General features: G+C 37.8%; 2 protein-coding genes across 2 annotated transcripts; both read right to left on the bottom strand.

Annotated features, from left to right (window-relative positions):
* Positions 1-7,657: 7,657 nt before the first annotated feature.
* On the bottom strand, positions 7,658-9,331 carry LOC121801171 (probable galacturonosyltransferase-like 3). Its single transcript, XM_042200617.1, has one exon. It carries the CDS (start codon positions 9,141-9,143, stop codon positions 8,130-8,132), a length of 1,014 nt encoding a protein of 337 aa, XP_042056551.1. The 5' UTR covers positions 9,144-9,331; the 3' UTR covers positions 7,658-8,129.
* Positions 9,332-22,429: 13,098 nt separating this feature from the next.
* LOC121800536 (exosome complex exonuclease RRP42-like) lies at positions 22,430-25,402 on the bottom strand. The gene is made up of 4 exons (XM_042200095.1): positions 25,381-25,402; positions 22,848-22,975; positions 22,712-22,762; positions 22,430-22,612 (listed from the first exon to the last, which is right to left on the bottom strand). The coding sequence occupies exons 2-4, from the start codon at positions 22,971-22,973 to the stop codon at positions 22,487-22,489; spliced, it is 303 nt and encodes a 100-aa protein (XP_042056029.1). The 5' UTR covers positions 22,974-22,975; positions 25,381-25,402; the 3' UTR covers positions 22,430-22,486.
* Positions 25,403-25,637: the final 235 nt, after the last annotated feature.

Below are 25,637 nucleotides of genomic sequence, written 5' to 3'. Positions count from 1 at the left end.
TGGTGGAAATCGAACATGGATATATTATAATATTTCATGTATACTTGAAAATTGCAAAAGATTCTTATGGAATGTGTTCAAATAGATAGAAATTCATCCCCTTTGGGAAATACTAGTAAGGCCATCCGCAATGGCGCCTAGCGCACCGCCTAGCCGAGTGCCGGCGCTAGGCGGTCCATTGCAACCGCCCAGCGGATTTCGGAATTAAAATTATTATACTTTTTAAAACTTTAATAGTATTATTAATGTTTCCCGTATATGTCTCGTAAATTAAATTATGTATATTGTCTGATTGTTAATTATTTCATTTTTATATAATTGTTATTAGTGATGTGGCTAGGCTATGGCTGGGCTATTTGCTTGTTTTGATGATGTGGCAGGAGGATTTTTAGTGTTGATGATGTGGCAGGAGGAGTTTGTGGCTAGGCTATGGTTGTGTTATTGCTGGGCTATTCCTATTGTGGATGGCCTAAAGTTGGTACCACATATTTTTGTGAAAGACGAGGTTCGAAGTTGAAGAATATGACTAGTATAGAATTGAAGGTACTTAATCTTTGACGATCTAATAATAGCAAGATTTATTAAATATTAATGTTTAATAAAAGAAAAACCGAACTAAAGAAATGTGGAAATCAGTGAGGAAAATGCTCAAATGGGAAATCAAACATCATACTCTATAGCATTCTAAAATTTTATAGGGGTTGGGAGAAGTTTTATTACAAAATGAGAAATTTATTCGTGAATAAGCGAGCACATATTGTATTCGTGAGAATTAACAAGTATTTCTCTAATAATATCTGTAATCATTCATATGAAATTAGCTAGAAGGCGATGAAGACTATATTATATAATATTTACCATTAAATTTTAAGTTATATATGTGTACGGGATCAAAATAACAGTCAAAGCCCCCACGTGAATTTACAAATAGTCGAGCCATCTATATATATTCTCTTCCAAACTACTACTAGCATTTTATTATTAACAGCCCCAAGAAGCCAGTGACCACTATATATTATTCTCATCTTGATTCTAATTTCAATATTTGTTTTAAGTTAAGATAGCACAAAGCCCAATTCACCGATCGATTAATTCAAATAAATAATACTTCTTCCCGTTTCTCTAAGGTCATCCCCATCTACAAACCCTAATTTTAAATTACCCTAGGGTCAATCTTGGTAATTGTGATCAAGGGTTTTCTTTGTCTCCCACACGTACACATTCACCTTGTTTTCTTTAGCGAATATAAAAAATGCTCAAATCGAAAAATTGACTAGTAAAGTTCGTCCATCAATCACACCACACAACATACCCAAACAATAGAAATCGATTCATTTTTATTTTTTAGTATTTTTTATGGACTAGTAATTATAAATGCACACATCAAATGTTTTGATTAGTGATGGAAAACCAGCTGAGCAAATAATGCATGGACAAGCTCATAATGGGCATTTCATATACATGTATGTATATATAATTGAGTACAGAGGGGTTAAGCCCCAAAGTGTTGGAAACTCAATAGACTGATCATGGAAAAAAAGGTGGGGATGAAATTATTAATTGAACACAAAATTTTCACTTTATTAATTGCACTTTTTAATAATACATTAAAAAAATAATTTGCTCTGGACAAGAAAATAAGGTAGCACGTGATATACTCGTGGTTCATACCAGCCATTCTTCAACATGATCATATTTGAAATAGAGTTTGAATATGCAAAGTTCCTCACGCAGTTTGGATGGTTTTTCAAGCCTCTCATTCATCTGTAATAGTCTGTAAATATAAAATTCCAATGATATTTTATGTAACAAAATTAAGGTTCGCCGATGGTGGTTTGACGAGAACTTGATATAGTCTCATTTATTAAAGCGTAGCTGATGCGTAAAAAGAAGAATAACCAAACTCTGTTGACGAACCAAACCCTAATTATATTCCACGGTGATACTATAGGTGATTCACTATGTATTTAATTGATCTTATATAACAATATATTCTCAATATGAGACAATTCATATGTTAATACTCGGTTAAAATAATTCATTCTAATTCTTCTGCAAAAGTTGGCACTGGGCTCACAAAATTAAAGATCAACTATTGTAGATGCAGTTTATGTCGTCTCAACGTTTATTTGTGTTTTAATTAAAATGCCCATACATTTAGATAGTTACCCTATTTTTTAAAATCACTTTTTAACTTTTTAAGGTTTAATGAATTAATGTCCCGACATGAATTAATCGATCATCACTTTTCCCACATGGATTGTTGGGGGCGCAATGTGTACTTTCACAGTGAAATTATGAACAAAAAAAAGATTGTAAATAATATTGTGATTGATCGAAATCGCACTAGTTTTGACAGAATTAAACCATGGGCTAACTTAAGTTTTGAGCAGTTTGATGTTGAACTAACTTCACATGCTACGCGGCAATTAGCTTATAGCTTTTGCTTCGAAAACTTCTCTACTCCTTCAAAAGGGAAACGTAAGTAAGAGGTAATTTAAGTGGCTAATTAAGTGAATATATATTTAATGAGTGTGTCAGTGATTATGTACTTAATAATTGGGGTTTATACAGTTGTAATCTAACTTGCATATCGAATTTCGATACACTTTGCTTGGGAGAGAGGAAGCTCATGTGAAATTTTAGGCTCCTTGTTTATGGCTTAGTGACAGACTGCATGCTAACTGTATAACGATTAATTAATTAATAAATCTCTATTTTTAAATTTGCATGTCACTGCATTACAGTCTTTGATTTTTCTCGTAGAAATACAGCAAATCATCGTTAGTTTGGTTTAAAATTAGTGATATGAACCGACCAAATATTTTGAATTTTTGAATGGAATATTATCAATCACAGGATGAGCAAAAGTGCCATATATTTGCTCTAAACGTGGTTTAGAGATTTTAATTTAATTTAACCCAGTTGATCTGAAGTTGGTTTTTCTTTATAATATTATTTCATTTTAAATTACAAATACGTACATTATTTCAAAATGGGCCATCTCAGCCCACGACATAAATGGACCACTCTATTAATAAGGCTTTGCCGGATATCTGTAATTAATCTTAAGTCGATAACTATTTTGTTTATGCAATAATTGCAAATCATAATTCAATTGCATGAATTAGTAAAACAATTTATCAATATGCACAGATAAAAACTAATTAAGGCATCTGTGAACCCTTTCTTTTCTTTCACATAAATTACCAATTCTGTTATACTATTTGCATTTTAAAGATAACCGATTTGTTAGGGGTGTCGAAATGGGTACCCACGGATACCCAAACCCGATTTTGCGGGTACCCGTATCCGAAAACTTCAATATTATACTACCCAATTTCGACCCGTATAGTTATACTGGTAACCCGATACCCGCATCGGGTATCCCAAACCCCAGTTGCGGGTACCTAAACGTGCAGACATAATTTGAATTGTGTATTATATTATTCAATGGTATTATGCTTTTAGTTTTCGCTTATCATCAATGCTAGTCATCTAATACAATAATTTTATGTACATGTTTGTAATTCTAGAATGGATTTTGGGATTGTTGTTAGTTGTTACACTATGATTTTATATTTGTATTTTTTTAACTTTGTTGTATTTGCATAATTTCCAACTATTAACTATGCACAAATATAGTGATTTCTCATCTCTTAAATATAATATGACTACGTATGAAATATAATGCAAATCCAAATTTCAAATAAGCAGTATGATAGAAATATCAAGCATGTCTAAAATTAAATCACCATTCAAAAGTTTAATATAAACTGATTACATATAAACTTGAAACTAATTAACTAAAATAAAATATTTTAAAACCCTAACCCTAAAAATAACGGGTATACCCGCGCGGGTAGGGGTATACCCATACCCGCAAAAATTTAAAACAAACTACCCGATCCCGCCCCGTTTCCCTTTGTCGTCGGGTAGCGGGTACCCGATACCCGGCGGATAGCGGGTCGGGTTGAGGGTTTTCTGATACCCGCTACCCGTTTCGACACCCCTACTATTTGTGATGTCATAATGCAATGTGGACGATCTCATGATTACTAATTTCATTAATGGTTTTAGTTATAGGTACTCATGACACATAATATACTAACAAGAACATCAGAATAAATTTCACATTAAGTGTGAATTTTCATTTGGTCTACTTCTAGCTTCATATTAGTGGGCTATTTCAATTCTTTCAGTCTATTAAGAAACTATTTCTTCAGGCCCCACTATTTACGGCATTAAAAGGAAATGTTAACGATAGACTTCCAGCCTCAGGTCCATCACTTCAATCTAGGCCCAATTAAAAAACAACAGTACTAGAAAATAAAGGTTATTCAGATGCAACAATTATGACTACTCCATGATTTATGAGTCTATTTGGTTGCAGAACTCTATCATGCAAAATAATGTGATTTCTAATTTATAAATTCTGTGTCTTTGAAAATTTATAAAAAACCATAACTAATACTATAGGATTCCTACTAATAGAAAGAATCCATACCTTTTGAATTCACAAAAATGATATTCACATTTCAACATCATCCTTCATAGACCTAAGTGTAAGTGGTGAAGGTGAATCGTAGAATGTATTTTGTAAATAAGGTTGGAAAGTAAGCTTCATGTTGAATAGGTCTATACGTGAGAAATTGAAGTACAAGTTATTGAGAGCATAAATGGAACCCCACACAGATAAACTAAGGTGTGTTAAAGCAGCTTTGATGTGAGAGAATGGTGGATGGGGACCGGATACCACCACATCTCACAATTTGTAATGTGGACACCCTCTCTAACACCCAAAATTAAATTCTTCACTAGATTTCATTGTGATTCCTAACTCCTCAGTCCTCACACTCAGTCATTCACTGGCCTCCACACTCTCTCTCTCTCTCTCACACACACACACACACACACACACTTAAATCGTTTTCCAAATTTTAAATCATAACTACATGAATATATTATCCCAACTCCCAAGGTACAATTATAGTAGTAGAAATTTTCAATGTACTTATAAAATATCTCATCTGCGCTCTCTCGTTTTGGAAATTAGCAATTCAACAAGGTTTTACTCAAATTCTGGTTATTATACTAAGAGCATCAGCAATGGTGCCCGTCCCGGCGGAATTTCGACCGGCGTGCTGAAATTCCGCGGCGGACGTCCGCCATTATGCATGGTATGCACGGATACGGAATTCCGCCGAGGACACCGCAGTTCCGCGGCGTTACGCGGAATTCCGTCGCGACGGGCGTGTGGACGTCCGTCATTGCGTTGACTCTCACGGACGTCCGCTCGGAATTCTCATTTATTGCATTAATTTTTTTTAATTTCTATATATACGGCTCGTTGAACTGTACTTCGTTCGCACAACTTGTTTTAACAAGTTTCTCTCTCAACATTTCTTTTATATATCCGGAATGGCTGGTAGTGGTAGTGATAGTGGTAGTGGTAGTGGTAGTGGTAGTAGTGGGCATTATGAACACATGATGCATCTGATTCATGCACGTGTGAGGGAATCAGCGGAGAAGGAGGAACAAGCGGCCTTGGCGCCGGCGGTACCTCGACCCATCCATCGTCAAACTATAATACCCCGGGACCACCTCGCTGCCCACGCTCTGTTGTATGAGGATTACTTTGCGCCGGAGCCATGGTTTGGGGAGAACTTGTTCCGACGACGGTTTAGGATTCATCGTCCGCTCTTTCTGCGTATCGTGGGCGCTTTGGAGCGTCGATACAGGTATTTCAGGGTGCGAGAGGATGCGGCTGGTAAACCCGGCCACACGCCGATTCAGAAGTGCACTATCGCAATCAGGCAGCTGGCATACGGAGGCGCGGCCGACATGTTCGACGAGTACCTCCACATCGGCGAGACGACTGCTCGCGATTGCCTGAAGTATTTTTGTCAGGGCGTTAGGGAGATATTCGGGGATAGGTATCTTCGGAGGCCTACCCCCGAAGATTGTCAGGCTCTGCTGGATATGCACGGGAATCAGCACGGGTTTCCGGGGATGTTAGGCAGCATAGATTGTATGCACTAGGAATGGAAGAACTGCCCCGTTGCTTGGAAAGGGATGTACACTACTGGTTTCAAGGCCAAGAATCCCACGATGATCCTTGAAGTTGTAGTTGACTACCGGCTGTGGATTTGACATGCCTATTTTGGAGTAGTCGGGTCTAACAACGACATCAACGTCCTCCAGTCGTCGCCCTTTTCAACGAGCAGTGCATGGGCGTTGGTCCGGCCGTCAACTTCGTCGCCAACGGAAACCAGCACAATATGGGCTATTATTCGGCGGATGGGATATACCCTATGTGGCCCGTCTTTGTGAAGAAGATCAGATGCCCAGCAGATGAAAAGAAGATAAATTTTGCGGGTCACCATTAGGCAGCGCGCAAAGATGTGGAGTGGGCATTTGGTGTGCTCTAGGCTCGATGGGTGGCAGTGAAGGGTCCAACACGGCTGTGGTATGTTGACAGCATCGCCGACATCATGTACTCATGTATTATCATGCACAACATGATTATTGAAGATGAAGGTCCAGCACTGACTGATTGGACCAATGATGATGTTGGTGTTACGGGTCCAAGCCACGGCGTGACCACTAGCAATGTACGCATGGGGATACCCCATGACGATGTCGATCGAGGTCGTGCATTTGCCGACATGTGCCAAAGATAATCCCATGTTCGGCTCCAGAACGATATTATTGAACAAGTATGGTAGCGGAAGGGTCGTCGTTGATGTAGTTTTTAATTATTGAAATGTTTTTTTTTAAACTGTGCAGTGAGAAGTCCTTATGATGTGACAGTGCAGTGGGAAGTCCGTATGACGTGGCAGAAGGTGTTTTTGGGAATTTCGCGGGGAATTCCGCCGGGAATTCCGCGCCACTGCTGATGCTCTAATTTAAAATTTAAATTTTTAACAATCTCATCATAATCATCCACTAGGAGTGTGTTATGGAGACACCATCTTTAGGGTGATAACGTACCACCAAACTCGTGCTTCCACGTGACATGCTATCCTGCATTATTATGGACATATCCAACAATATGATAGTAAACGTTTTAGATAGATTTCTATAGATTGCATGTTAGTAATACGTGGATTGCATTGTAGATTGTTAAGTATTGCATTATTGCCTTAATCCAAAATAACCGTATACAAAAGCAATGTGTCTATACATGTACTGCAACTGAAATATTCTATGCCTATAATACAATACTCAACAATCTAGATTGCAATATATCTATTACTATCATGCAATATGGAAGCGCCTACTAAATGAATATTGCTGGATGCGCCCCTAATATTATTAGATAACGTGTCAAGTGCCAGCACAAGATTGATAATACATTGTCATTATAATAATGAGGGTTTTCATTTTAACATAAATCTAATCGACTAATACTATATAAATACAGTACTATTATGAATTTCATTTTCTTAAGTCAGATCAAATAACATATTAAGGTAGTACTAGTAGTTAATTAGACGAAGCAATGTCCAATTACGGAAACGACCCCGACCGACACCTCAAATCAAATAAATAGGGTAGGCATAAATAAACTAAAGAGAAGATACTAACAAAAGTCACGAGTTGGAATAAATTATAAACAAAAGCAAAAGCAGATAGGATGATTTAAATTACTAGCTAACACCAATAAAATACTTACGTATTAAATAATCACAATTATTCATAAATTTTGATAAAGATTTAACATACTACTACTAATAAGGAACGCAAAAAATTCGGTAAGTAGTCACAAAGGTACAAACACTTCTCATCCGCGTACACTGCAGCCGTATATACAGAATGTGTACAAATGGTGACGTGTCCAGTGTCCTAATCAAAGCCACCGCATCATTCAAGCGATGCCGATGCCACGGCGGCGCCACACCAAGCCACGGCGCAGATTCTAGCTTGACCAATAGTCCCAGAAGAAATGAATAAAAACAAATGTGCAGGCAGAGGCAGAATAAGAATTCCACGGCACTCAATTTCACGCATTCCGATACTACCCCTCTCCGTGTCTGCGTCTGCGTCAGCGTATATTTTTTTGTCCGAAACCGAAGCCTCACTGTCTCCAACTCACAACAATGGGTTACGATCCCCTGCGGCAGCGCTCAGCTATCGGAGATGAGTATCTCGTGCTTGAACAAATCATATGGGGACCACAGATTATCCAAGGTACAAGGCCTTTTAGCGTCGAGCCTGAGCCAGGGCTTCCCCTTGCCGCTCCAGTGCAGCAGGCTGACTGGACCGGGGTGGAGGTCTCGGCATAGCCCCTGCAGATTGTCGCCGCCGAGGCCGTGCTGGTTCCAGCGGTGGTCGACGGGGGCGACGTTTCCGGCGAAGACGAGGAGGAAGGGCGGGAGGGAGCCGAGCTCGTAGATTCTGTAGCGCTTCTGGATCCTCATCCAGTGCTCGAGTTTTCTGGTGAAACCGTGGCGGCGCCATTTGAGGAGGTCGATGACCATGACGCCGGTGTTGAAGTAGCAGGGGCGGCGGCGGCGGAAGGTGGCGCCGAGGGAGGGGGTGGACCAGAATTTGGGGGTGAAGTAGTGGGTGAAGTTGGCGTGGCAGTATTGGGGAGCGCCGAGGACGTGGGAATGGAGGTCGATATTCCATAGATTGGCAATGTCGTCGACGAGGATGAGGTCGGAGTCGAGGTAGATGACGCGGGGGAGGGAGGGGGGGAGGAGATCGGGGAGGTAGATGCGGGCGTAGTTGAGGGGCTGGTCGAGGGCTTGGCGGACGGAGGAGGAGATGAGGGGGAGGACGATGGAGGGGCGGAAGGGGTAGAGGTGGAAGCGGAGGAAGGGGAAGGTGGCGGAGACGGTGGAGCGGAGGAGGGGGTGGTGGAGGGGGATGGACAGGAAGTGGAACACGGTGTTCTCGGGGCAGCTGGAGTGCTGGAGGACGGAGAGGACGGCGGCGATGGACCCGCGGAGGTAAGGGGTGGAGTAGTCCAGGGTCATGGCGATGTGGACCACCTCCCTGGGGGAGCAGGACTTGCCGTTGCGGAATGCGGGGGCCTCGTTGAATTCGGGGTTGCTGGAGGCGGAGTCTGCGAGGAGGAGAAGGAGAAGGAGAAGGAGAAGGAGAGTGGCGATCGCGGTGCTCAGGATTCGCCGCATCGTGGTGTGGTGGCCACGGCTCGTGTGAGAGAGAGAGAGAGAGAGCAGAGAAGATAAGGAGGTGGATTATGGGAACCAGACTGTCTCGGGAATTCCCATTTATACCCCTCCTACTCTTTTATTCATTAAATATTATTTTCATACTCAACCTATCTTCTTTAGAGCATCCACGATAATAATCGATCGGCCATAGTCCAGCCATAGCTCAGCCACAAACTCCTCCTGCCACCCACTAAAAACTTCTCATGTCATATCATCAGGACAAGTAACTGGACAAGCAATAGCCCAGCCATAGCCTAGCCACAATAAATAAAATTATAAAAAATAAATAATTAACAATCACATAAAATACAGAATTTAATTTACGACACAGATACGAGAAAATTCAATAATAATATTAAAATTTAAAAAATTACATTAATTAAAAAAATACACTTCATTAAAAGTAAAATAACATTACAACATCCTCATTAATAAGTTTGTCTCACATCGAAAGTGGAACATAAAACAGTCAATGATATCTCTATAAAAGAGAAACAACCAAGAATGAGTTTGTCCCACATCGAAAGTGGAACATAAAACATTCAATGATGTCTCTATAAAAGAGAAACAACCAAGAATGAGTTTGTCCCACATCGAAAGTGGAACACAAAACATTCATGGATGTCTCTATAAAAGAGAAACAACCAAAAATGAGTTTCATAAAAAAATATTAAATAAAAAAAATTAAAATTTCCGCTCGCTGATCGCTCGCCGATCGGGAGCCTGCAATAGCGGTCAGCCGATCGGTGAGCGCTCGCCGTTTTTCTCATCGATTTGGCGCTCGCCGGCTGCAATAGTTCGGCGAACGGACCGACGAGCGCTAAAAATCGGCGAGCCGGTGCGCTCGCCGCTATTGGAGATGCTCTTAGTCCACCCAGATTAATAAATCTCATGTTTTTCTAATTCATTCTTATTGCTTACTGCATACTTTATACTCAATGGAGTAGTGATATAGGATTCATAGCTTAGTATAAAAGTGTTTTAGTTCATAATACAAAAGGATTCATAGCTTAGTATAAAAGTGTTTTAGTTCATAATACAAATTTGAAAATATGAGTAAACTAAAACGTCAATATATTGAACTAAATATTTCACGGACTAAATTATAGTGAATTAAATCGTTCTTTTAGTTAACTAAATTTGTGTTCTCTAATTATGTATTTTAGATTAGTTATACTTTATTTATTTATATTCATATGTAAATGATTGTAAATCTGTGCAAAAAATCATAAAATTTGGTTAAATTTTAGTCCTGCAACTTTATAAAATAACCAACTTTATAAAATAACCAATTATATAACTTCAACATTTTTTCAATTGTCCAAATTTGGCGTCAATTTGCCCTAAAGAAACTAGTATAACTACAAATCAAGTGTGTGACATTTTCCCTTGTAACTACAAATCAAGAGTGTCAATTAGAACTGCACGAAGTCAGATGTGCTTTGGCAGTTGAATCTAATCATTCGAGATATGTCTTTGATGTAGGGTCTGAATACAAAATGTAAATTTTCATGTTTTGAACTAGTAAATACATACTCTTGAGGTCTCATTTGCACTCCTCTACGACTGTCGTCTACCCGCGAAGGACTCCTAATCGGCTCTACATAAAAGCTCGCACTCATCACATAGCTCGAAACGGGATTCACTGAGTTACGGGGTAATTACAACATACATGCAAAAAGTTTTACCTATATTTCAAATATACAAAATGTTATAAGTTTACATATCACTTACAAAAAGTTTAAATGGTATTCCAAATCAATACATTCCATCTAAAATACTTAACACCGTTACTCTTCTTATTTTAAACCATATATGAATATATTATTTCAAGTTTTTACTCATAGTTGCTGTCGAAAACTGATACGATTACTATTATTATTATTATTTAGTTAGTTAATTATAGATTGACATATCTTTTTCATATCTTTTGTCTTGCTCATTAAGTTAGTATCCACTATTATAAATAGTGGACATTGTTCTTTAGTTCATTAATTCAAGAAATAAACTACTTCCTCTCAATCTCTCTATTCTTCTCTCTCTCTCGTCCGCACCTTCCCCCAAACTCTAGTTCTTGCAAAATCGTGAAGTTGAGGAACTTCTTCCTTAACAATTGGTGCTTTCATCGTGAGCTCTTCCCCCGAATCGTTGTCTACATGTCGTACAGCTACACCGGATATCAACTCCGGCAGGCGGATTACCACCCATGGCAGCCCGTATCTCAACCCCTGCTCCATCCGAACAGAGCGTTAGATCAACAACCATCATATCCATATCCACAGGATGGGAGACTCCACCCACAACACCATCCCTACCAAGCCCGTCAACCCACTTCCTGGGACCCGCCATGGCTGCGCCAGGAAACTGCGTATCAGCAACCATCTTCCTACGAGCCAGATTTGTACTCGCCACCACCGCCCTCTTGTTGGGACCCGCCAAGGTTGTGCACGCAGCATGGATACTCTCAGCCTTATCAACCGCCTCAGCAGCCACACCACACCGCGCTCAGACAACCCACTAGCTGGGATCCACCTGCCTACTGGGAGACACCGGGACAACGCCCCTTCCACGAGGTCTCGGCATACGATCATCCGCTGCCCCCAAACCATAACTCAGGATGGAATCAGCCTGCGCCACAGCCACCTTGTCCAACCACCACCACGGCACATCCGACTCTCACACAACTTCAACAATTGTTGGAAGCGTGCTACAGGATGGAGTCTCGCCTTGTTGCAGCCGACCGACGCATCGACAACATGCTTCCTCCAGAGCTGCCTGAACCTGCGCAGCCCTACGGCTCTCAAATTTTTGGGTTTGGGGACCTCGTTCAGCACCTTCCTCCATCAGGAAATAGCAAGGCTTCGCCGGGGCCGTCGGATTTAGTCCCCTACGATTCATTGACTCCGCCGCAGCAGTCGAGTACAACACCACCACCCTTTGCGTTGCTTCCCGATACTGCCCTCGAGTCGCCGTATGCTCTGTCCAAGACTTCAGTTGGGAATGTTCTAGAGTGCAATAAGAAAGAGATTGTGATTCTTGACTGTGATCGAGTCGAGGAAGGATTTGATGATTATTCGGAGAAGATTCTACATTCTTCTTCTCGTTTTAGTGGAGTTGAAAAGGTTGAGAAGATAGAGAAGTCCAGTCTGGATTCCGCACGCAAAGAGAAACCGGTTCACGGTTGCATCGAGATTCAGTGCGCGCGACAATTGAATGCTTCTCGATTCAAGATTCCCCAAGTCCAGATTGGTTTGGGTAGTTCCATTGTGGACAACGCATCGCGGAAATTATTGAGTGATTCATCTCATGTTAGGGTTGTCGCAAGTATGAATCATCGATCAACATCGCTCGACGCCGATGCCCGGTTGATTCCTCCGCAAAATGACACTCTATGCTTGAGCATTCATGGACGCATTGATACAGGGAGACGCTCAACTATTCGGTGTATGTTTGACCCAGGAGGATTCCTCGACACTCATCGTTGCTTCATGGTGCCCACCTTGAGGACAAGGTGGATTTCAACCGTGGGGGAGTTGATACGATTACTATTATTATTATTATTATTTAGTTAGTTAATTATAGATTGACATATCTTTTTCATATCTTTTGTCTTGCTCATTAAGTTAGTATCCACTATTATAAATAGTGGACATTGTTCTTTAGTTCATTAATTCAAGAAATAAACTACTTCCTCTCAATCTCTCTATTCTTCTCTCTCTCGTCCGCACCTTCCCCCAAACTCTAGTTCTTGCAAAATCGTGAAGTTGAGGAACTTCTTCCTTAACAAAAACTAAATTGGCTTACTAACAAATGATCGCAGCCATGTGCTACCATATATTGTGCTATTCTGACTTAGTTGTTCGTTAGAGCGTCCACTATAAGGCGGACACGCCCAATAGCTCTGCCCCAGTTTTTGTCCATAGCCTCAGTTTTTTTGTCCATAGCCCCAAAATTTTGTTTCCGCCCACTATGGTGGACACCAATAGCCCCAAAATTTTTATTTTAATATTTCAAGCAATTATGAATAAATTTATCGGACTATACGTAATTAGAAGAAAACGACTATACGTGAAGAAATTAGAATTAAACTTAAAATTAAAATTAAAATTAAAAAATTCGCCGCCCTACCGCCGTGTCCGCCCACCGCTCCATTATAGGCGCCCCGCCTATCCGCCGCGTCCACCCCGGAGTCGCCGCGTCCTCGCCCCAAACTCGCCTATCCGTCGTCCGCCGCCCACCGCCCAAAATTCGTCGTCCGCCCCGTGGGCGGACACCTCCGCCACTATGGACCGCCCGCCCTCCGCCCCAACCCGCGGACCCCATAGTGGACACCCTTATAGTAGCGCTCACGACTATTCACTTCGGAATCTTCATTGCAAAAGTTTGGATAAAATAATTTCCTTATGTTTTTAAAAAATTTTTACTTTTATAATAAGTGCAAATTACTCTCTCTTTGTGAATATGCACTCTTTCCTTTTTAGCTCATCCTACAAAAATATACACTTTCCAATTTTGGAAACTTTTTCACTCTAATGAGATGAGACTCATTCTCCACTAACAATATTTTAATTATTTTTTCTCCCTACCTCTCTCTTACTTTACCAATCATGTATTAAAACTCGTACCGAAGCCAATGTATATATTCTTTGGGGATGGATGGAGTATATGTGTATGTATGTAGATGAGACAAGTGCGAGACTGTCCCATGCATGTTAATTATGTTGTCTATCATTTTGTAGCAGGTGTGTTATTTAATCTGTTTGATTCTGTCTATGATATGAAATTTAGAATTGAGAAAATTATTTTCCCAGTTAACTAAACAAGTAGTAGTACTAGTATATTGGATACAGCAAAGCTCATTTTGTAGCATGTGGGATATTTTACTAGTATGTTTTATTTTGTCTACGATATGAAATTTAGAATTGAGAAAATATATTTTCCTAGTTAGCAAAAAAATATAGATATGGCAAAGCTCATCTTAACTAATAAGAAATATTTCATTCAACCAATAAATTTAGGATTTGAGTCATCTCATTATTCTCATTAATGTACATGTATGTATATAGATTAGAAAATTTTCTCAAACAGATATGATGCTAATGGATTGATGTAGTATTTGAATTTACTAGTGGTTTTTCTCTACATTATGGAAAAGAATTGAGATTTAGATCAAAATTATGGTGGATAATGAGCGATTGTAAATAGGATGCACATTCTGTTTGATTCATTTATTGCTTTAAAGTGGATTTAACAAAATTTGAAGTACATGGTATTCTTATTTAATACACTCCCAATAAATGTTAGATTGAATTATTCATATATAAACAGTGCATGTGCATTTTATGATACGTGTGCGCTAAATTAAGTGTAAATGTGCAATACAACATATAATAATGAAATAATAATGGGGGATGCCTTAATAAATTTATTAACTAATGCATGAAGATGAGTACAACCTTTGAAGATATATAGGTAAAACACATTCTTAAGTACTTGTACTTTGATGGTTTATTTCAGTAGGTCCTTATATAATTTTTTCGTTTTAGTAAGTTCTTGTACTTTTATATTCGATATATTCCAATCCTTATTTGACGGAACCGTTAACTTTTTCGTTATAAAATAACACATCATATGTTAATTATTTAAATATATTCCACCTAATATCCTAGTTGAAAAATATGAACATAACATAAATATAAAAAATAAAAAACTAAAGAATTCCAAATCGTTAAAAGAAATTTGTTGTTTGATTATTTGAAGTTCGACTACTAATTTATTTGGAACCAAATAGTATAAATTAATATTCGAACTTCAAATAATCAAACAACAAAGTTCTTTTAACGATTTGGAATTCTTTAGTTTTTTTATTTTTATAAATTTTTTTATATTTAATTATGTTTATATTTTCCAACTAGGATATTAAGTGAAATATATTCAAATAATTAATATATGATTTTTTATTTAATAACGGAAAAGTTAATAGTTCGTCAAATAAGGATTGAAATATATCGAATATAAAAGTATAAGGATTTACTAAAACGAAAAAATTGTATAAGGACCTATTGAAATAAACAATCAAAGTATATGGACTTAAGGATGTGTTTTGTTGACACTATCGAAGAGTATTAATATTTGACTAATTAAGTTACCAGTATATATTTGGAGATTCTTAACGTAATGACAGTTTAATAGTAGTACGTATTTGAAAAGGTATCAAACAAAAATTTAACAGAAAGTATTAGCAATAAATATTGATAAGTAGAGAGATAAAAATAATTGAAATAATACATTATGTAGAGAAAAATAGGTAGTTAGATTAATAGTGAAAACAAAGAAAAATAGCTCGATGTACTGATAATGATTGTTTTCCAAAAAATGAAAGAGGGAACATTTTTTTTTCCACAAATTTTGTCAAAATATTATTTTAGGTCCGTGATCTTTGAAAATATCATTTGAGGTCCTTCAACTTGAGTTAGTATCATTCGAAATACTTTTTTACTATTTCCAAGTTTTTATGGACGAAAATACCCTCAATACCTTGAAAGGTATATATTTTTAGTAAACTTATTACATTCTCACATTTTTTATAAATATCTTTACTATATATATTTTTGATGCATTTTCTAAATATAATTTAACCACCAATCTCTTAATTTTGTGACGTGTAAGAAAAGTTCCTTCTTCAACTTTTTATAATTAAAAATTTTCAAAATGTTTTTACGATATGAATACTCGTAAAAATTAATGTCACAGTCAATAAACGATAATTGAATATTGATATTATTTTTAAATAATATATCAATATCCAAGTATCGTCTATTGACCGTGACCTTAATATTTACGAGTATCCATACCTCGAAAATATTTTTAAATTCTTTAATTATAAAAATTGATGGAACTGTTCTTGCCTGTCACAAAATTAAGTGATAATTTTGAAGGCCAAATTATATTTAGAAAATTCGTCAAAAATATATAGTGAAGATATCTATAAAAAAATATGAGTATGTGATAAGTTAATTAAAAATATGTACCCTTCAAGGTATTGAGAGTATTTTCGTCCATAAAAACTTGAAAATAGTAAAAAAGTACTCCAAATGATATTAACTCATAGTTGACGGACCTCAAATGATATTTTCAAAGTTCACGGACCTAAAATAATACTTTGGCAAAGTTCGTGGACCAAAAAAATGTTTCCTCAAAATGAAATTGTGAAATTTTTGACTGACAAAACAAATTGTGACATTTTTAGAATTAAATTATTGTAATAATAATTATTATTATTTTCTCATTTTATAACATACAGTAATATATAAATCTTAACGTAACAATAGTAGTAATAACAATAATTACTACTATTATGTTCTCAGTTATGAAATTACTAGTATTTACACCCGAGCTATGCACGGGACATAAGAGTTTCACAAAATAAATTCAAAATATAATAAATATATAGAAACTAAGAATTCAAAGAAGCAATGTAAAGATTTTAAAAAATAGAAATGTACTTATTTTGTCTCACTCTAAATGAAGAATTTACTATTTCCTAATGAATAAAACATTTATGCAATTTTAATTTATAATCTAAGTGGAGTAAAAATAATAAAATTAATGACAAAAAGAAAATGTGTGACTAATGATCAAAGAATATAAGTTAATTAAAATAAGATATAAAATAAATAAAATATGTGTGAGTAAAGATGATTATTGACAGTGCTATACAAATCATTAATCCAATAAAAGGTAAATTAATATATAAATTTAATAGCTTGATTTTGAAAAAAATTGAAAAATATATATGGAATATTAAACATACCCACATTAAATATATGAATAATTTAAATCATAAAAATTTTAAACTTCTTTGAGAAATCAAGTTAGAAAATTCGTATTATCCAATAATCACATTTTAGTTGACTACTTATTTCTTCTGTTTAATTTCAGAACATGACATAACTTGATATACATGACCAAAGACTAATGAATTTTTTTTATTGAAAACAATAAATTTCTTACTTCCAGCCACATATACATATAAAAAGTAAATTATCACTTAAAATAACGTTAATATTTTATGCATCTTATTTGTTTTGAATAATGTGACAATTTACACTACTCTTTATGTTAAAAAGTACCAACTTTATAAGTTAGATTTAATTATCATCTGATACCCTAGTTTAATTTATAAACTTAGTATTTTTCAATTAATTGGAGGCAAATAAATTTATAAGAATAAAAAATTTTAATTGAGTAAATATAGGATGAAAATTGCAAACATTACATATTTGTGTTGTCGTTTAGCTCATGAATTAATTCGGAGAAAAAATATTGAAATAAAGGATTAAATCTCAGTTTTAACTTAAATAAATAGAAGGCAAACTAAGGCTAATTAATATATAAATTTATTAACCCAAATATAAGGCTAATTAATATATAAATTTATTAACTTAATTATAAAAAATTAATGGTAGTGCACTATTTACTGTGTTTTAAAACTTCTTCAAGAAGCTAGCATTTTATTAAACCATTATTTGTCCAAATATTTTTGTTTTCAAAAAATATTTTTGGACAAAAGTCACTCCATCTTTCCATTTTCCTTCAAAAAAAGATATCAAAGTCTTATTCATTCAACTTACACTTTAGATTAGGATAGATTAGTACTTCTTGTCACTTTAATAATTAATTAATTTAAGGAAATCTTACCTTAGTTGTTAGACAAAATTATGCATATTGATTATAATTTAAATAATATCTCTAAAAATTAGTTCACATAAATAATGTTATGATATACAATTGATTTTCCATGAAAACATTATCCTTAGGAAAATTTTAAAATAAAATCCTCTTCTTCCATAATTAGAAAATAGAGTTGGGTTATAATGGTCACTTCGTATTAAGAAGAAGCATTGTATTTAGTGTTGTGGGCCCACCATTGTATAAAATCCAGCCTGGAAAGCCAGCGACTTTAATCTGTGATTTAGTTAATACATTAATGAGCGAGCAATAATCCTGTGTTGGTAGTTGCAGGAACAGCTCTTATGCAGCCGTACAATGTTGACCGTCAGTATTAAGAGATTGCTCGAGATAATGAAGCCAACGGTCCAGATTTATCTCACCACTAATTGTAATTGCTGCTCTAATTAAGCTATTGCTAATTACGAAATGGATAGTAGCTTAAGCGACTGAAGTCGGATTTTATTAGAAAAAGATAGTTAAAAAGTCAAAAAGTGAAACTGACGGATCACATCTTACCTAAATCCCAATGCGCCTGATGTTATACTGTAATTGAGAGCATCCACGTTAGAGTGACATGTAGTCCGCCCTAGAGGACTAGGACGTCTTATGCTCCGTCACATCAGCATTCTATCCTCATACCTTTCCATCTGTAGTGAAACGCTCAAAGATCCGCCCTATAGTTTTCACTATTATTTTATTAATTAATTTTTTATGTTTTCAAATATGTCATGCAAAATTATAATAAAAAAAATACTACGATTAAAGATAAATCCTACATTAATAATTAAAAAAAAGTTACAAGAGTTAGAAATAAAAAACAAGTTCACAAATCCTACCTTACTAGTTCATTCCCAGCTTGCGGCGCAGATCATCGATCATCCACTTGAGGTATTCAGCTTTGTCCGGGTCCTCGCACTGTATGAGGGCGTGGTGCGTGTCCAACAATGTCCCCCGGTTGGCAGCCGCCACCAACTCCGCGTAGGCATGTCCCACAGTCGAAGTCGGGGGCGGGGCTGCGGCTTGTGAGGATGTTGTCTTCGCCTTGCCCTTGTTCTTGGCAGCCTTGCTGCCAATGGGACGCCGGGAGGACATCGGTGTGCCGGAACTCTCATCCTCGTACATCGGCTGGTTGAGGTCCATCGGATGTGCGCCGTTTTCGCTGCTCTTATAATCACCGGCGGCGGTGTTCTTCGTCCTCTTCGCCGCAGCCGATAGGGGCAGAATCTCTCATTGGAACTTCTGCTTGTCCTTCAAGATGAGCCAGGAGTTGTAATGCTTGAAATCGCCGTACAATGAAATGTACGACGCAAGCGCTCTATCACGCACATTAGTCAAACTTTCGCCGCTGCCCTGCTCCCTCAAGCACTTCTCCTACTCCGCCGAGAACAAATTGACCTGCTTCTTCACCTGATCCCAGGGCTTGCGGAGCTGCTCCCTATGGCGCTTGTAGGCGGACGATGGCTTGGCCTCGTTGTAGCGCTCAGCGATGGGCTCCCAGTACACTATTTGCTTTTGGTTGTTTTGGTTTTAATAAAGTAACAATTAGAAACCTCCACGCCATTGCTTCTCTCCTCTCCTCTCCACGTTGTTGCTCGGATTGAAGGTATGTTCTTCTTTTCTCTTCATTCATGCTGCTCTCCGAAATTTACTACATGTCTAATGCTTCGCAATATGCAGACATGCAACAATTTAGCAGATTAAGAATTATCTAATGTATATGTTATATTTAAATTATTTAACTTATGTTGCACAGATTAGGAATTATTGTTGGTGAGATAGATTAGTGAAGGAGGTAATTAGTGTGAGGGATTTATACGTGTGTTTTTTATTTTTACTGAATGTATTTGTATTGCACTTGAGTTCGGTTCCTTCGGTGGAACCGAAGACCGAACCGATCGGTTCCTCGAGGAACCGAACCGACAAAGGGTGCGGTTCCGGTTCTAGATTTTGGAAAAAATGGGATTCGGTTAACCGACTAATCGGTTCGTTCGAAACCGAACCGACCGAATCCCCACCCCTAAGAGTGAGAGATACTTATGTGATTATATGTTAGTTAATTTAATTCATTATATGTGGTTGAATTTTTAATTTAAGATATTAATGACTGATGGGCAAGCAAAACAATAAAAAATACTAAAAAATAGCAAAAAAAGAAGCCTTCAAAAGAAAATATTGTATAATAATTAACTAAAATTTTACAATAATTGGCTATAACTGCAGTGGTTACAATCATATTCATAATTTAATTATTTAAGTCTTCAAAATAGTTTCAAAATAGTTACTCCATTGGCCAAGCATTAATATATTTCGTGCACTAATAAAAACCGCCTTGACATTTTACTCTACTTTTAAGTTTTAACATTGCACGTTTGAAAGTTGAAACATATGATAGTACTACTCCATTTGTTAGCTACACTAGCTATCTAGGTTGCCTTGATTTGGTTGTTAGGGAAAACGAATGACAATTATTATTCCGTAGTTCTCCAAATATTAATATGGTGTATCAATCACCCAATGACAAGGCGCATATTGCCATATTCCCAAAATATTCTTGGTTATGTAAGTATTTGAGATTCCAATAAGACCATCCACAATAGGAATAGCCCAGCAATAGCCCAGCAATAGCTCAGCCACTGCCACATCAGCAGCACTAAAAATCCTCCTGCCACATCATCAAAACAAGTAAATAGCCCAGCAATAGCCTAGCCATAGCCCAGCCACATAATATCCACATCACTATTAACAAATATATACAAAATGAAATAATTAACAATCACACAATATGCGAAATTTAATTTACGACACAAAAACGAGAAAATTCACTAATATTAATAAAATTTAAAAAGTACATTAATTAAAAAAAATTACATAATTAAAAAAAACTAACGGCGGTCAATCCTCCGTGCCCATAACTCTTCAATTAAATCCTTTTGGAGTCGAATATGAGCCGCCGTTTGGCGCATGTCGGCATGTGCTTGTAAGAGGCCGGCTTCATCGTTAGGTACCCCACTCCGTACGTTGGGGGCGGCCACGCCGTGGCTTGGACCGGCTTCATTTTCGTCGTTGACCCAATTGGTCAGTTCGCCACCTTCATCTTCGACAATCATGTTGTGCATGATAATACATGCGTACATGATGTCAGCAATGCATTGGACATCCCACATACGCGTTGGACCCTTAATTGCCCCCCATCGAGACTGGAGCACACCAAATGCGCGCTCCACGTCCTTGCGCGCCGACTCCTGCCGTGCCGCAAAGTAGGCCTTCTTCTCATCTCCTGGGCATCGGATCGTCTTCACAAAGACGGGCCACCTAGGGTATATCCCATCCGCCAAGTAGTAGCCCATATCATGTTGGCTGCCGTTGGCGACAAAACTGATGGCCGGACCGACGCCCTGACACTGCTCGTTGAAAAGTGGCGACGAGTTGAGGACGTTGAGGTCGTTGTTCGAACCAGCTATCCCAAAATACGCGTGCCAAATCCAAAGCCGGTAATCAGCTACGGCCTCCAGGATCATCGTGGGATTCTTTCCCTTGTAGCCGGACGTGTAGAACCCCTTCCAGGCTGTGAGACAGTTCTTCCACTCCCAATGCATACAATCAATGTTGCCTAACATACCCGGGAACCCATGCTGACTCCCGTGCATCCGCAACAGATCTTGGCAGTCTTCGGGGGTAGGCTTTCGCAGATACTGATCACCGAATACTTCTATCACTCCCAGACAGAAATTCTTCAGACATTGCAGGGCAGTCGTCTCACCGATGTGGAGATACACGTCCCACATGTCTGCCGCGCCTCCGTAGGCCAACTGCCGGATTGCCGCAGTGCACTTTTGAATAGGTGTGTGGCCGGGTCTGCCAGACGCATCGTGTCTGAAGCGGAAATACAGATATCGAGACTCCAAAGCGTTGACAATACGCATAAACAGGTCCCTGGTCATCCTAAAACGACGCCTGAAAAGGTTGGCGGTGAACCGAGGCTCCTGTGCGAAGTAGTCTTCGTATAGGCGCTGATGTGCAGCTACGTGATCCCGATCAATCACACTGCGGCGGTGGACCACGTGGGGAGGTCGAGGTATCGCCGGCTGCAAGGCACTTTCCATCCATTGGTTTATCGCGTTGGTCGTATAGGCGTCCAACGCCTCGGCCATACGACGTTCGTACTCCTCAGCATCCCCTCCGTTACCACCACTACTACCACCAGCGTTACTCATTTTGCGTTGTTGATCTTGAACAGAAATTAAGATAGAGAGAGTACTCGTTAAAACAAGTGGTGCGAATGAAAATGCCGAGCAAAGCGCGTATATATAGTGTTTCGGAAAAAAAAAAATTTAAATTTCGCGCTGTGCGGTGCGCTGGGCGATCCGGGAGCTGCAATAGCGCCGAACGGACCGCCCAGCCGACCGCCGAGCGCCACGCCACCGCCCAGCGCTGCGCGGTTTCTCTCTCCACTCAGCCGCTGGGCGGCTGCAATAGACCGCCCAGCGAACCGCCCAGCGCCGGCGCTCGGCTGGGCGGTCGCTGGGCGCCTATTGTGGATGGTCTAACAAACCAGCACACAAACCCATTCACACGTTAGAAAGAAATGACATTTCATAAACCTCAAAAGATGGTTCAGCAGTCGGACTGCAGTCAACATGTATGGAAACTTTTCCTTTGTCGGGATACGACGGATTTGGCTTTCCAAGCTCAGCCTGTAATAAAATATAGGATGGACAAAATTCAAGCGTGTCAGAAAATCCAGAGATAAAATGGCATAAAACAAGAGTTCCAAGACACCAAAAAACGTTTACACTGGCAATAACATCTGTTGCCCCCAGCTTCACTCTTGCTGAGCCACTTGCCTTTTTAACATGAAAGAATATATAAGTAAACATGTAATCTACTAAATGTATTGAAGAACGCCTCAAAAGCTCAAACTAACTGTACCTGAGGAATGATACCAGTTTCAACAAAAATGGGCGAGTACGTTAGTCTTTTCCTACCATCAGTACGTAAATCCTGATAAATCCCACCTTTTATAAATGTTTGCTCCCCTAGCGAGAGCCCCACCATAGCTGCAAGAACATACATGAAAAACTGAAAGGTCAAAATCCATGTCAAACCATTAAAACTCATGCCAAGAAGCATCATCTTGTTATTCTAGTATGTTTTTGCAGGATAATTCCCAATTTTTCAGTTCAACTTGTTGTTGTGGAAGCAAAGCGTCCCACTCTAGCATTGGAGAGATGGAAAAACCAAAAGGCAATATCAGAGAATAAGAGTACAGGAAGAGCTCTTTAAATATCTCAAAGATGACCAAAACGAAGCATGCAGGACTACAGACAGTTAAAACATGAACAACTACTGAAACTTGAGGGAAGCAATGGAATATACAGGCATAAATCACGGAGTTTGAAAATCTTTTTTCTTCTTTGCATAAGAATAAGAACAGTATGCTAAAAGAAACAACTTATTAGAAGATGGATTTGTCTTTGCTTTCAAGGAAAGCTCAAAAGGCAGCTGTTAAGAAAGTCAAAGCTGTCAGGGAGAGAAGAAATTCAAGTCCAAAGTCTATGTACTCAGCCAAGTAAAGCACCGAAATCTAGCACGCTGTTGTCGTCTTGTTCGGAAGAAACTCATGTTTAACTTGTTTATAACCAAACACTGGTGCAATTCCATTCATAAATTTAAATCAACCCAATAAGTGTGCCAAAAATAATAGTTCAGACTTGTCAAGATAAGTAGTGAGAATATCTTTTTAGAATGTATATGTGGAAAGACTTTCAGAATGATTCACGTGCTTAAACAATTACTTAAATTAAAAATGTGATCTTATCCTATAATCATGAAGTCATCTTACAGATTCCTGTTGAAGGGTACCTCTGTATGTTGTTTCTGCTCCCCCTCAGCTGGGTGATTTGGGCATTTGTCAAAGGAAAATGAAAAATAACTTAACAGAGGCCATTCATGTAGTAATTCATCTGAAGTAGTTGGGTGGGACTCTTGGATAAGTAGCATTAGAATTGCAGTTTGCGGGAAAAGGTCGAACAAAACAGATTCACATAACAAAATCGACTAAAAGAACCTACTATTTCTTATGGATGAAAAGACTTTTGTGGCCTTTTTGAGATAAAATGGAAAAATAGATTGATAAATAAATAAATTTGCTGAAGTAAAAATATATGGACTCTATTACAATGAAGTTTCACTTTTTTTGAAAGTTGTGTTGCTGCAATGGAGCTTCCCAAATAAGTTTCAAAACTCTACAAATACATTACTCCTACTATAAAATGCAAACAAGAATTCAACAAAATAAATCAAATCAAACCTGAATACCTAATCACCCAAGAAATCGAACAAAGAAATTTCGCCACGCATAACAACTAAGCGGACGAAGCAGGTAGGCGGAAGAATATGAGCGCGACGGCGAGGTGGGTGAGGCGGTAAAGGGGAGAGAAGAGGATGTGGTGCGCGGCGGAGGCAACGTGGGTGAGGCGGTAAGAGGGAGAGATGGGAATGGGTGAGTGCAGCAGTGGACGGCGGTGATGTAGAGGCGTCACTTTAGGGTTTAGTCTATTAGGGAGGCAATATTGTGATGGAGGTTATAGTTATAGTTATTAGTTGGGATTAATTTTACTATATTATAATCTTATTTTTATACATAATTATAGCTATATTCATATATCTATTTAATAAAAAATTATTAGGAGTATTAAATATACAAATTGTAACTTGTTGAAGTATAATTATATATGAGATTGAGAAACTTAAACTTACTTAATGGACATTTTTATTTATTTTTCGATAAAAATAATCAATAAAGATTCCCTATTTATTCTCGTGATAATCTAAATTGCTAATCTATTGGATCGAGAAAAAATGTTTTATCAGTTGAATAGTTATTCATAGTCTTTTTATTTAAGTATTTTTATTGTACGGAATGTGTTTCAGTAAACAATTGCCTGATTTTTGTAATTAAAATTTGAATATAATTTATAATAAAAATATTTAGAAATAGATAGAATATATAAGAAAAGAGTAAAGAATTATAGTAGAGAAAAAGTAGGATGAAAACTTAGAACAAATACAAATGTGGTCTATATATGCCTATTGTAAATATCTTGTAGATGTTAAGTTTCACAAGTTTAGTTTTTTTCAGTTTTCAAATTCAAGTACTGATAAAATGATTATTAAATTAGTTTTCATAAAATTAATTGAGCCGTGAGCATATACTAGTTTTATATAAAGAGATAGATAAAAGTACCAATAATAAACTCATAATGTCTTCAAACCAAACTCCAATATGCAAGAAATCGAGAATAAATTGAAGAAAAAAAACTAATAGAATAAGTCAGTGAGTTGCGTATGCTTGTTTGAAAGTAGCAAATTTCGCAGCTAACTAACCTTCAATAAACCATTTAGAAGAACAAGGCGAGACTCAAAGCCATAGCTAAAAAATGGCCAGAAGGAGCGGAGGTACCTAAATTCTGACGACACGGACGCAAACGTTGAGTTGAGACGGATGCCGGAGAGTGGACTGAATAGTAGCGGCGGCAGCGATACCGGTATTATAGCGCTTGCGACGGCTACCAACGAATAGGGCTTATTTGATTGTGTTGTGTTTGATTTTGTAGAAACTGAATTAGTACTATAAATTAAAATAATCACCGTTCTAATTCGAACGGATTGTCTCACAAATCACCTATCAATGGTATAGGTTTAAATTTTTAATATCAG

This window comes from Salvia splendens, chromosome 4, assembly GCF_004379255.2.
Source record: "Salvia splendens isolate huo1 chromosome 4, SspV2, whole genome shotgun sequence".
NCBI classification, from domain to species: Eukaryota; Viridiplantae; Streptophyta; class Magnoliopsida; order Lamiales; family Lamiaceae; genus Salvia; species Salvia splendens.
This window is presented reverse-complemented; position numbering and strand designations above follow the sequence as displayed.